Below are 12,791 nucleotides of genomic sequence, written 5' to 3'. Positions count from 1 at the left end.
CCATGTTTAGACAGCTAATGGAGGTTTATAGACTGTGATTTAATAGAAGATCAGACAGTAGTGATTAATCTCGGTGCGGCTCCCTTTGTACGTATCCATTACATTACTGACAGAGGTGCAAATCAAATCACAGGAGTTTGCTGGAGCTGAAGGTAATTGGAGAAAAATGTGCTTTTTGAAAACCTGAATAACTCTGGCGAAAACAGGGGGGGGGGGGTTGTGTTGGATTGCTGTTGACACGGGACACAGCTACCATAATGATTTTGTTCGTCAGCGGTGTATGCTCATTCATCAGGGTTTTTCTCCAAATGAGCGCTAAGGTGGCTCACAACCTTGTCTGTATGGAAATCCATTTTTTAATATGGTCCCTTATATTCACTTTGTTATCCTTGGCTCTCTCTCACTCTCTGTGTGTGTGTGTGTGTGTGTGTGTGTGTGTGTGTGTGTGTGCGTGCGTGCGTGCGTGCATGTCTGTGTGCCTGCGTCCGTGCTTGTATGTGTGTGTGTGTGTGTGTTCAGTCACCCAGCTGCAGGTGACCCTGGCCTCGGTGCAGGAGCTGCTGGTGCAGCAGCAGCAGAAGATCCAGGAGCTGTCTAACGAGCTGACCACCTGTCAGGTATCCACACCCCTCCTACTCAATTACACACACACACACACACAATGGTTCTGCAGTACTACACACCTCTTCACTAAAGGGAGATGTCCCTGATATAGACTATGCATATTTCAGACTTAAACAGTCTGACTGACGTCATTTGAGCAAGTTTCAGGTCTGGTCTGTGAAACTGAGATGCCTGGTTTAGAAACAGTAATGCTTTTCTCAGGTAGATTTTTATCTGTGTGCCTTTTTCTGAAATGCCTGCATATATTCAGTCAAAGATCCTTGATTACTATCTCCGCTTTAAAGGGACACCAGGCAACGTTTTCGTGTTAATTAATCATCTTCGTAAGCCGGTATATGTTTAAATGACTCATTACGGGGCGAATGAAGGCTCTCTCACCCGCCCCTACTGCCTGTAGAAAGAATATCGCACTTGCAAGTTTGGTGTATCCTACCCGCCGACCGAAGCATGATCAGTTTACAGCACAGAGGCAGGCTAACGAAACGCTAGAGATTGTTGCAAACGTGTGTATAATGGCAGAGCCGGCGAAGAAGCAGCGAAAACCCTTGACGGAAGACGCAAAGAAAAGGAAAAGAGCTTCAGACCGAGCGAGGGGGAGTTTCGTAGAGAAAAAGGATCAGGCTTGCCTGGTGTCCCTTTAACCCTCTCTGATTCAGTTGTTGTCCCTGACATGACACTGCCCCAACCTCACAAATATTTATCACCAGTGCACAAAAAATAAGAGACATTCCTTTCTTTCATAGGCATTCCTTTCTCATGATCACAATCACTGTTGGATTTTTTTTGTTAGAAAAACAAGTAAGGTTGAAGTCATGGGTCTTCTTTTGAGATGAGAAAGAATCTGACTATGAATCGGTCACATTCCTTTCACAGTACTAATCTCAGACGTCCTCCAATGGCATCCTGCATCCTGCAACCTCTGTTTTTTTTTTTGACTCCGCTATGTGAAAGTAGATTTATGACATGGCATGGCTGAAAGGCATCTCATATTTGCTGCCTCTTGAACTCTTCCTACTTTTTCAAACTAAGGCGCAACCTCTGAGAAGCCCTAACACAGTGTTAAAAACAATCGGACAGTAAAAAAATAGATTTGATTAGATTAGATTCAACTTTATTGTCATTGTCAAGTACAGAGACAACGAAATGCAGTTCCAAATAAATTCCAACTGTCAACGTTTTATTGGTACTGATACCTTGAACTGGCAAAAAAAAAGATTAAGTAAATAAACATTCCCACTGACGGGCGTTATGTGTGAGCTGCGGTAAAGGCACAAGTCCTGTCCGTGATATTCGTGAGCCAACAATGGGTGAAGTCATCACACCACACTTCAGTATTCAGAAATCCGGTTTTCTATTTCCGGCCTAAGCTGCGTTGTATTGATTTTAATGTGATGGTAGACAGTGTCTGACGTATCCTAAGCCATGTAAAAGTAAACTTATATGTTTTTTTTTTTTTTGTCAGTCATATAGACTATCCATATTGAGTGCAGAATTGTCAAGTTAAAGATTATTCTAGTTAGCCTGCTGAGACTGCACCAAGTTATTATGTAAATAGAATGGACGGAAGATGAAAACCGTTTTTTACAGGGTTTCACGAATAAGGTGGAAAGGTGTGGTTGCTGGCGTCTGAGGGCCAGGCTTTCCCATCCAGCGACAGGCCCAAGCCACCCGCCAAGCTTGTCTTTAGGAGGCACTTTGCGGCCAGCATGTTTCCTGCCTGGCAGGCTGGATCTGAGGGCTACTCGCGAGCTCGTCTCTCAGAGAAACCACACGTCTAATCTCTTATATCAGCTGCAGTGTGTCTTAAGACTGCAAAGATTAGAGACTCCTCATCTTTTGCTTCCTCTTCGTTTCTATTGCAGCCATCAATTTGACTTGTCAGCCTCCAAAGCAGTCTTAACTGTCTTAACCGCCTTAACGGAGCTGTGTCATATGTACCGCCATACGTTTTCTGAATAAAAACAAGCAATAGTGCTGTACTCGAGGGTGGTTACATTTTAACCCATACCAGCCTTTCACTAGATTCATTTCAGTTTTTGCAAATTTACACAAAATATAGTTTATGAAAGTAATTCTGCTGTGGTAAAACTGGAGGCATTTCCACAATAACAACAGAACATCAGTCAGTTGGTCTGGGAAATACCACTGCACAATACAATGTGTTATAAATGGAATTTCCAAGTGATTGTGTTAGAATCTAATTCTAAAATAGCTCTTCCAAAAATTGACACCGCCCATGTAGTGTTATCCCAACATCTGCGCAGTTGTGTTTGTCATTCATGGTACTACATCATGCTTCTCTCCTGTCACCGTTTTCCCCGTTCAGCCATTTGGTTGCTCATTACCTTTCATTACATTCCTCATCATCACTATATGTGCTTCACTACCTCTTTAAAAGCCTGTGTCTATAATTCATAAAACATTGCCTGCATGCTAGGCAAAAATTGGGCATTAAAGTTTGTGTCTACGTACCTTTTAGTGTTTAAGCCTAACTCGCTTTGTGTCTTCTAACACTATGGTAAATCTTTATTGTAATCAGTGCCAGCGAAACGGGTAGGAAAAAAAGCTTTTGAATTGCAACTGAGATAATGTTTTATGTCCACAGCTTGTTAAGCACATGGGTGTTTGAATGTAGCATCTGGATCCAGCAGGAAAGCATATGTGAACACATCTGCCTTCAAGCGCAATTGTGGGAGAAAAATATGAATCCTTCCCCCACCCGCTCTTTCTCTCGTATTTTCTGTTCCCTCTGAAGTTTATCAAAACTGCCGACTCACCATTCAGGGCCTCCTCCTTAGTCCCTTTCCCAATGTCCCTTTATCCGTACTCCCTGACTCAGCAAAAAGCTTGCACCGCATCAGTGAACAAGGCAGGCCTCTAATCAAACGTCGAGGAACTGGAGTTTTGCTGCCGTCTATTGTTGAGTACACTTTCGTTTTCCCCAACTAACTTCAATTTGACTATCGCTTCCCTTCAAAGTCAAAGGAGAGACGTAAACAATAAACAAACAGAAAAAAGAAAAGAGATATTGAATTAAAGCGTGTCGCTCTCATTTGCCATGAGTGCCTTGTTGGACGGCACTAGTTTATAAAAAGTATATTTCACATCAAAACACCCATTAAACAAATCATAAAGTCTGCTTTATGGCCATAGTGTTGATCTTAAATTTTCTGTGAGGGATGCTGGCCCCTGTTGTCTCGAGCCATATGGGAAATTGGAAAATTGTTTTCAGGTCTGGGGCGGCCGATTAAAAACACATGTTGAGCCGCTGCACTACTTATCATTCCCCCCCCCCCCTTCTCTCTCAGTTCTGGCTTTCTGTCCCCCCTCCTCCTCGCAGCACGCCGCTCTTGGCAATTAAGGCCCGTAACACGGAAATGTGCCTTTAACCCAAAACACATGGCAACTTCTGTTTCCTCGGCAGCTAAGTAAACATTTCTTATAGTCCCAAACCACCGAATTACAGTGTGTTCTTTGGGTATGTTGCAAGGCGGTGCTGATATAAACACACTGGGTTTGCTGTGGTGAAACGCGCCCGGGTCGCCGCGGCGAGACATTTACATGCCTGGCGTGCTCCTATTGCACAGGCTCTGTGCTGTGTCACATCTCGCGTTAGCATCTAATCTTCATCCCGCGGAATTCCCTGCTTCACTATCACTTGTTAATGTTAATTCCCGAAGGCAGAGTGTGTTTCCAGTCGTTCTGGTTAAATGAATTTATTTCAGGATGTTATACATGCAAAGAAAAAGTGTTCATTTCCGTTTTTTTTTCTTTCTCCCTTCACAGATCTCTACTCGTTTGCTTTAATTGCTCCGCTGTTTAAATTCAGTGATAGTTCGCTCTATTAGCGGCTGCACATGAAAGATTAGGAACTGTTCAATTTGTAGCAAGAGGGCTCTGCCACTGGGATGGCGAATAAATAGACTGAAATAAATTGTTCTAGTGTTTTCACTCCAAACCCTCCCTGGGGATTTATTTTCAAGCCGATTCCACCATAAATATACATGCCCCTTTTTTCTCTTACAAGTGGTGGGGAATACTATCACCACACGTAACTGAATTAATTTGCATTCAGACGTTTTTAAATTCCTGCTTGTTAAGATATTATCGGAGCGCTAATGGTCTGCAGGCGTTGGAAGGCTTTAATGTATTCAGTGTCGAGGCTTGTCTCCAGGCCCTGTGCTCGAAGCCCTGCGCGTGTTTGTATTACACCCTCACGCTACGGAGCTGTCCTCCGCCGCCTCCTCCAGTAATTACCAGGCTGAGAAGGAGCAGTGTGCGGGACAGTAAACACCATTGACCTCCCCCACCCCGTCCCCCAGCTCCTCCAGACGCACCAACCCGTAACCGCACTCAACCGGATGAACACTTCCGCTAGCGCCCGGCCTAAGGCTTGAACCCAAGTTTTAATGGCTGTTGGCCCGACGTGCGTTTGCATGATCGGAAGTGACAGCACAGGCAGAAAGGGTGTTACCTGCGACTACCTGAGAAAGCGGCAGTGGCAGTAGCAGCAGCAGCAGCAGTGGAGTGATGCGCCCGGCAGTCTTAATATCTTTAGTCTTTTTCCCCCCTTTTCTTATTTAGATTTTATGTTCGGGAAGTGTAAGCCGGTGCCACTGAAGCAATTAATTTTTTTTTTCATATCCAAAGGTGGAGTGAGGAAAGAGCCCATTCCAGCCGTATTATGTGGGGGCCGTGGGGACCGGGGGGATTAAGGAGGCTGTAATGAGGGGAAGCCTGTAATAAGAGTGTCTTCATCAGGCGTAATGCGCACAGGTTAGATCAGATGGGCCCTAGAAAGAGACCGCCCCTCCCGACACACACGCGCGCACGCACACATGCACACACACACACAGGACCTTATCAGGAGGGGTTTAGTAGCCGATAGGAGAGTGAAACTTCAACCTCTTTCACTCCCCTCCCTCACACACACACCCCTCACTCCAAAGCCCCCTCTTTCCACTGTAAATGAGTCTGATCCCTTTCAGATGTGATTCAATTAATTTCCTTTAGATTAAATTACATGCACAAGAGTCCAAGTTACCCCCCTGCCCCCCTCCCTCCCTCCCCAGCTCACCCTTCCACGCAATAGGGGGTCTGTGGTTGCTAACTAGCTGTCTCTAGTGAGTCCCGGTTTCTTAATTACACTTTTATTTTTCTTTCTCTCACTTCCATTCTTCCAGTCTCTCTTGCTCCTTCATCTCTCTCACGTCTCCCTGGATGCCTTGTGGAGAGTACTGAGGGTGGGGTGGGTTGGGTTTGGGAGGAGTCCTGTTTGTTTTTGTGTGGATGGTTCAAAGCAGCAGGTACACCTAGCAGGGTTGTTGTTGGTTTACTTGCACTCTCGCCGTGATCGCGGGACCAGACCCAAGAGCCTTCCCCGTAATCCTGGCTAACGTTTGCAGTCTGCAACGCTCACCTCTCTCCCTGGGCTCGGCTGGCGAATTAAAAAGAGTGAGCTCTCCAAAACGCACAAGTGCCGCTGTGCATGATCCTCAGCTGAAAGAGAGGCAGCCTATTGAAAAACACATTTAAAGAGCTTCCCTCCAGCAAGCTCGAGCCAGACAGTTGTGTTTTTGTGTTTCTTTTGCTTGGTCTTAAAGTTACCGGTCATTGTTCGATGACCTCATTAGACCATCTGTTCTTAAAATACAGTTAAGAAAGGAGGAAAATAGAGAGATGGATTTTTGATGGTAATTTGCCATTCAAATATTTGGAGGCCACTTCATTTGGACATCACTCCCCTTTGGCAATTCATCCCATGCCAGGCGGTATGTGATAACGTTCACTTGTAATAACCCCCCCCCCCTCCCTTTTCAGTCTCAGGTGCCAAATGAATGCTTCCATTGTTGTGAGGGAGACCTCTTATCAAACCCCCCTGTCCTGCTCAAATCAGCAGTCGGAAATATGGAAAAATATGTAAAAGCGCCATGATTAAATTCCCACTTGGCTTTTTCTCTTTTGCTTTTTATGGCGAAATCTTCCACGTCAGAAAACCAAGCTGAAAGGCCTCAATTGTATTTCCCCTGTTTTTTTGTTTTTTTTCTCAGCCACTCTGAGCTTGACACTGTGAGTTGGGAGTGTGTGAAAGGAAACAGTCTTTATTTCTATGTGTGTCAGTTCATCTGCTTTTGCATCGTTGCGTCACCTTTTGTCTTTAGTGCGCAAACATTAAGCATGCACTGAGAAGCCATGTGTGCATGCCACATTGGGAAATTTTGACATAGCTATACATCAACTCAGTGACTCTCTTTCTGTAGAAGGTCCCCATGTCTGATTTACAAACAGTTTCCCCCTTTAGATGCATGCTATTCCTTTCCTTCATGGTTGTAATATCATATTTCCGTTATAACATTTACTCATCACTTAGAAGAGCAAGAGCTAAGGACTTAAGCGAGGAGAGTGTTTGTTTGAATGATCTTTCACTCCCTCTCTCTCTCTTTCTCTCTCTCGTTCTCTCTCCCTCCCTCTCTCGTTCTGTCTCTCTCTTTCTCTCCCTCCCTCCCTTGCTCTCTTTTTTTTTGCTCTCTCCCTCTCTCTCTCCCCCTCTTCTCTCCACAGGCCTCCTCCACCACCAATCGCATGCTGGAGTCCCAGACTGTTAATGAGCTGAAGGCGGAGATAGCGTCCCTCAAAGGCCTTCTCCTGAGCAGGTACAAGGGCCACTTAGCAGCATCCAGCACTCCTGCTCAGTCTGTGCTGAGTGGGGCCAGAGTCCTTCATGTCAGAGCCTTTGCCCTAAATATTTACACTAGTAACTGCACGCTCTCTGGGCCACCCATGGGCATATAAGCTATCTTCAGGTGTTAAGGCCGTTAGTTAACCCAGTTCTCAGGTGCTGAGTGGAAAAAATATAAAATTATCAAATAGAGAAGTCAAACTGCTTACATGTAACTGTACGCTGTGGCATTCTGGTGCTGCCTGCAGTTGGGGGAATTTGCATAGCCGGGTACCCAACTTGAGGAAGTTATGCGGCTTCCATCTTGGGCGCATTCAGGCTTGGCCGTTTGTATTCTGCATGGATGTTTTAGCAGATAACTGCATTTGAAACATTCTGATCTGGAGCTGTCACATTTTCCCCTTCAGCAGGGCATGTCAGTGGAACTGGCTCATTACTGGTTAATGAGCCCTGCTGTACGCCCAACAGGTCCCCTCACTGCCAGAAAACACATTTCTCTCACACCCTCATTAATATTCATTTGATTATGTATGTCATGCAAATTAAGATCTAAGTAGTTGTATGCGTCTGTAAAAAATCACACAGATAATAGCTCTCCATTTGGTGCAATTTTCTATTTTGCATTTTCTAAATCTGTGTATTTAATCTGTATCTGCCTTTATAAATGATGTTGTTATTTGTCTAATACACTTATATAGGGGTGAAACAGTGTGATGAAGACAAAGACACACCATCTGTTATCAGACATGTTTTTAAGGCCTGTACAAATCAAATGCACTGCTATCTAGCAATTGATCTCTTTTAAAGAGTGATGCTAACTTTGTTGAAGACTTACTTTAGCTACTTGGTTTCACATCTTCGGCAGGTGTGTGAGACATCTGGTGTATTCCCTTGTAATTACCGACAACATGGGAGAGGTTTAATAAAGGGTCTGCTTAACTGTTCAAAAAGTATGTGTACAAACAATAACTTCAGAAGTTGGAGTTTACGATGAGATTGAGATTGAGCTCCTGACTTCTGTGTGCTCTTGAATCCTACAGCTTTTTAGATTTGATTTGTCATTCTGACCAATGCTGAGCCAGCGATTCTGAATGTTTGAAGCTTTTGGAGTGCCAAGCACTATTTAGGGCAATTGAGTGTAACAATGCATTACCATGTGGCTCAGTCTCTTATTTGCCCCACCCCCTCCCCGTTTCCCCAGGAGACAATTCCCAGCGTCCCCCTCCGTCCCCAAGATCCCCTCCTGGCAGATCCCACTGAAGCCCACCTCCCTGTCCAACCCGCCGTCGCTCAATCACACCAACAGCAGCAGCGACATCTCCCCGGTCAGCAACGAGTCGGCCGGCTCCTCGCCGATCAAGGACTCCCACAGCGCCGCGGCCACGCCCTCGGGCTCGCACGTCCTCAACGGGGAGCCCGGCTTGGGCGCCATGCTTCCGCTGGACCTCAAGGACCAGGTGCGCATGGAGGTGCAGGGCGAGGAGGAGAAGAGGGAGGAGGTGGAGGAGGAGGACGAGGACGAAGACGAGGAAGAGGAGGATGACGACGATGACGTGACCCGGGCGGACGAGGAAGAGCGCCTGAGCGTCCAGACGGAGGACAGGAGGGGAGGGGACGGACAGTTCCACGAGCAGGTGGACAAGCTGCGGCGCCCGGAGGGAGCCAGCAACGAGAGCGAGGTGGACTAGAACACTAACACACACACACACACACACACACACACACACACACACACACACTCAAACAAACACATGTATATATACTCTCGCTTACTCACATTGCCACATACAAACCCATGCCATAATGGTCCTGCTCCGCTTCCAATTTACGTGTGTTGTGTGTCTCCTAGACTGGCCTACCCTCGTCCTCCTCACACTCACACTCACACACTCACCCCCAGTGTGCAGTGTGTCGGAGGAGAGAGAACAGCGAAAAAACCTTCCATCTTTCTTAGGACTCGTGGCTCAACATCCTCTTTTTCTCTTTTTTAATCTTTTTTTTTTTTTTTTTTTTTAAACGTCATGCAGCATAACAGCCATAACAGCACAAAGTTTATTGCATGTCTGGGCAAGAAGCGAGTGCACACTGTGGAATTCAGCCCACAGTATGAATGAGAGAGAGGGACGGAGACTGGAGAAGAAACAACATGTTTCAGTTCAATGGTTAGATCAACACCAAGCCCTATTTTTCATTTTTTTTTTAGTTTCTGGGTTTGTTTGAGTGCATCTCGCTGATGGCTCTCTGCACGCACCACACATGTCTAGAGCGTCCACTGCTTACCATCTCGGGTCACCTTATGATGTGTAATTACTAGCGCTGTCTACTCTAAATGTTACATTATACTCTGCTAGTAAAACAAACTATAATGTTTAACACAGACTGAAGAGGCTATATATATATATCTATATCTATATATAAATGCCTAACGATGGACACCAAAGAGTAAATGTACATTTCACTTCGCTCCCTGGGGACACAGCTCAGCTTGTTTGTATTTTCATCACTTTTAATGGTAACATGTAAGGGTAAGACACATGCAAAGGACATTATCACATATTGTTGGTCACCTACATCACCAGTCTGCGGTGAGCTTTCTGTTATGTCTGTGATACAATAGGCCTTTTTCTGCTTTCTGTAAGGACATCAAAAATAACGTCACGGTGATCTCTGAGAGTGATTTTTTTTGTTTTCTCTTTGTGTTATTGTTTGGGTGGGGAGCGGAAGGGGGATGATGGGGGCAGGTTGACCGTGTGTGTGTGTGTGTGTGTGTGTGTGTGTGTGTGTGTGTGTGCGCGTGCCCTAGCGTGTGTATTGGAGCGTGCACACACACACATTCACTGTAGGAGCGAGGAAGATAAATGCTGTTTTTTATGGGCTCCTTCTTCTCCCTCTCTCTCTCTGTCTTTCTCTCCCTCCCTCCCTCTCTCTCTCTCTCTCTCCGCACACAGGGCTGAGGAGAGCAGCGGCTGGCGGCTCCGCTGCGTCCCGGCAGTCTCCAGCAGGGCGGGCTGATTTGGTTTATGAAGTCTGTTAATAATCAAATGATCAACAAATAACAGATGTATTAGTTCATGCAGCTTGAAATGTCAAGGAGGCTCAAATCGGAAATCTAATACCGAAAGCCTGTTATATGATATTATATTACACGACAAACCCTCCAGTCCAAATTATATGGGGCCTCCCACAGTGAATAATCTTAACATGAAACAGTGCTGGGGTTTCGTAATTAAACCGTGTAAAACAATGGATGTTTGCTGTGGCAGGGCTGACAGTTATGCTTTCCCTGACACTCGGATTTGGGCCTGGTGAAGGAGCTCAGGAGGGGTTGGTGTGTGGAGGTGTGGGTGGGTTGGGGTGGGTTTGGGTGCGGGGGTTGACACCCCCTGATGTAAATGAAGGCTAACGTATGAATACTTAACTAATCCAATTACCCCCCCTTCAGCAGATGATGAACGGGAAAAAAAGAGGGAAAGAGTGAAGGAGAGGAAGGGTGAAGAAAGAGAGAGAGAGACATAGAGAGAGGGGGGGGGGAGAGAGAGAGAGAGAGCTCCACAAGTAAGAATTAGCGTGCAGGCCCTGTTGTGGCATTTTCACTTTTAACAAATGGCCTTCAAAGTAACACGATTAGGACAGAGGCAGGTGAAGCTTCATCCCACACAGTCCTTCTCTCCCTCTCTCTCTCTCCCCCTCTCTTTTTCCCTCTCTCCCTCTCTCCATCCCTCTCTCTTTCTCTCCCCCAGTGAGAAGGCACAGAGCCACCTCTCTCTCTCCACCATCGTCTCCTTAATCAGAGCGGAGCCATTGTCACAGTGCCGAGGATAAAGCCATGCACGCTCACGACATACAGTAATGCCAGGGAAAGTTGTTTTAATTTTCTAATGGATTGTTATTGATCCGAAATAGTAAAAGATTATGAAGCGACCAAGGTAAATCATTTTGACTGAGGCGTAGGTGGGGGGGACCACGATGACTCGAGAGGGGTGTAAAGATCCAGCCATCACTCTTACCTCCGACTGGAGGGGGACGGAGAGAACTGTGTGTTTGTGTGTGTCAGTGAATGAGTGAGTGAGTGAGTGAGTTGGTTGTGTGAGTGTATGTGTGTTTGTCACGGTGTGTGTATGCATTTGCCTGTGGATTGCTAGTTGCTTGGTTGTGCGTGTGTTTGTCTGCTCTCGAGTCGTAAGGGTGAGACCTTCCATTCGTTGTAATGACACCCTTAAAATTGCCTATTTGGCTACTGTTCATTATCAAGAAAATGTACCCAACTGATGTTTGCTGCAATTACGAAATATCAGAAAACATGTAAATAATGTACTTGTAATAAATTCAACAGAAAGCACAATATTGTGTTTGTCAGTTTGTCATTTTTTCATGTAAAATAAAGATACAACCATTATGTAGTGCACAGTATACACAATTAATGTGTGTGTGTTTGTATCTGTGGGCGTAAGCATCATATGCCTTGCATTTATGCACTCATATGCAACATAGTGCAAAAAAAGGCCATCATCTTGGTCTGTGCATTAGTATTCATGAATCTTTAATGTCTGAATATTTATCCAGGGAGAGAAAAAACAGGCCTAAAATAATGTACGTCATTTAGCAACAGTGCTGCGAAAACAAGATGTTCACAGATAGCAGAATTGACTCATGTTTAGAGGGGCCGTTTACTCTGCATGTTTTAACAGCGACTTTGTCGCCTTGACTCGCACATTTTTACTTGGGATCAGCACTCCTCGTGGCGTTTTCAGTGGGATCTCTATTAAGAGAATTTCAATCGATAAACCTTGATCCTAAAACAGCATTCTTAAAAAAAACACCATTCCCCTGTAGTAAGCAGTCCGAATATTCCAGTGCATTATCAAGTTTATGAATTTAATTTGTCTGTCAAGGTCCAAATGATCAATAGCATTGCACATATTGATGGGGTGTATAAACTTCTTGAAGGTTCGATACCGCATCCCTTTGTAATCCATTAACCTCTCCCTGGAGTTCAGGCCAACCTGAGATTTATAGGCCCAGCTGTAATAAATGCACTTGTACATCATTTAGTGTCTTGTGGGACCAGCAGTGCACTCCTGCCCAGAAAGCCTTGTCTGGCCTAATCTCCAATTCTTATCTCCATTTTAAGGAGGCCGGCCTGCCTCAGCCCCCAGCAGCCATTCAGTCAGTCATCTGGGCCAGACCGTCGCCGGCCGGCCCGAACAATTAACCACCAGCATGGGGGGGAGGCTGAGTGAGCAGGTCAGTAAGTGAGTGAGTGAGAACTGTAGGGAGGCGAGTGGAGATGAAGTGTGCTTGCAGGTGAGCTTTATTTTGATGACTGAGCTGAACGGAGCTGATGGTGTGGGTGTGGGAAGACTGTGTTTTTATTTATTTATTTGTGCCGTTTTCCGGGAGCCAGGAGCCGCTTTAACCTCATCAATTGCCGCGCTAAACGGAGGAGCACTCGATAGCGGCTGGCGTATTGATGCCGTGGGGGCTGAGA

General features: G+C 45.6%; 1 protein-coding gene across 2 annotated transcripts in view; it reads left to right on the top strand.

Annotated features, from left to right (window-relative positions):
• pex14 (peroxisomal biogenesis factor 14) overlaps positions 1–11,639 on the top strand; it is a 59,406-nt gene extending 47,767 nt beyond the window's left edge. Inside the window, exons 7-10 of one of the 2 annotated variants that reach the window (XM_076276080.1) lie at positions 520–617; positions 7,186–7,277; positions 8,505–8,982; positions 10,252–11,639. In XM_076276080.1, the coding sequence (XP_076132195.1) occupies positions 520–617; positions 7,186–7,277; positions 8,505–8,982; positions 10,252–10,257 (674 nt within the window). In that variant the 3' untranslated portion in view covers positions 10,258–11,639. The other variant, XM_076276079.1, reaches the window with a different exon arrangement.
• The last annotated feature ends 1,152 nt before the right edge of the window (positions 11,640–12,791 follow it).

Source organism: Alosa pseudoharengus, unplaced genomic scaffold (assembly GCF_046254945.1).
Source record: "Alosa pseudoharengus isolate Yale_2024_CS ecotype anadromous, Long Island Sound unplaced genomic scaffold, YU_APseudo_1.1 YU_APseudo_1.1_scf_9, whole genome shotgun sequence".
NCBI lineage: Eukaryota > Metazoa > Chordata > Actinopteri > Clupeiformes > Clupeidae > Alosa > Alosa pseudoharengus.
The sequence above is the reverse complement of the archived record's forward strand: the minus strand, read 5'-3'. Positions and strand labels throughout refer to the sequence as shown.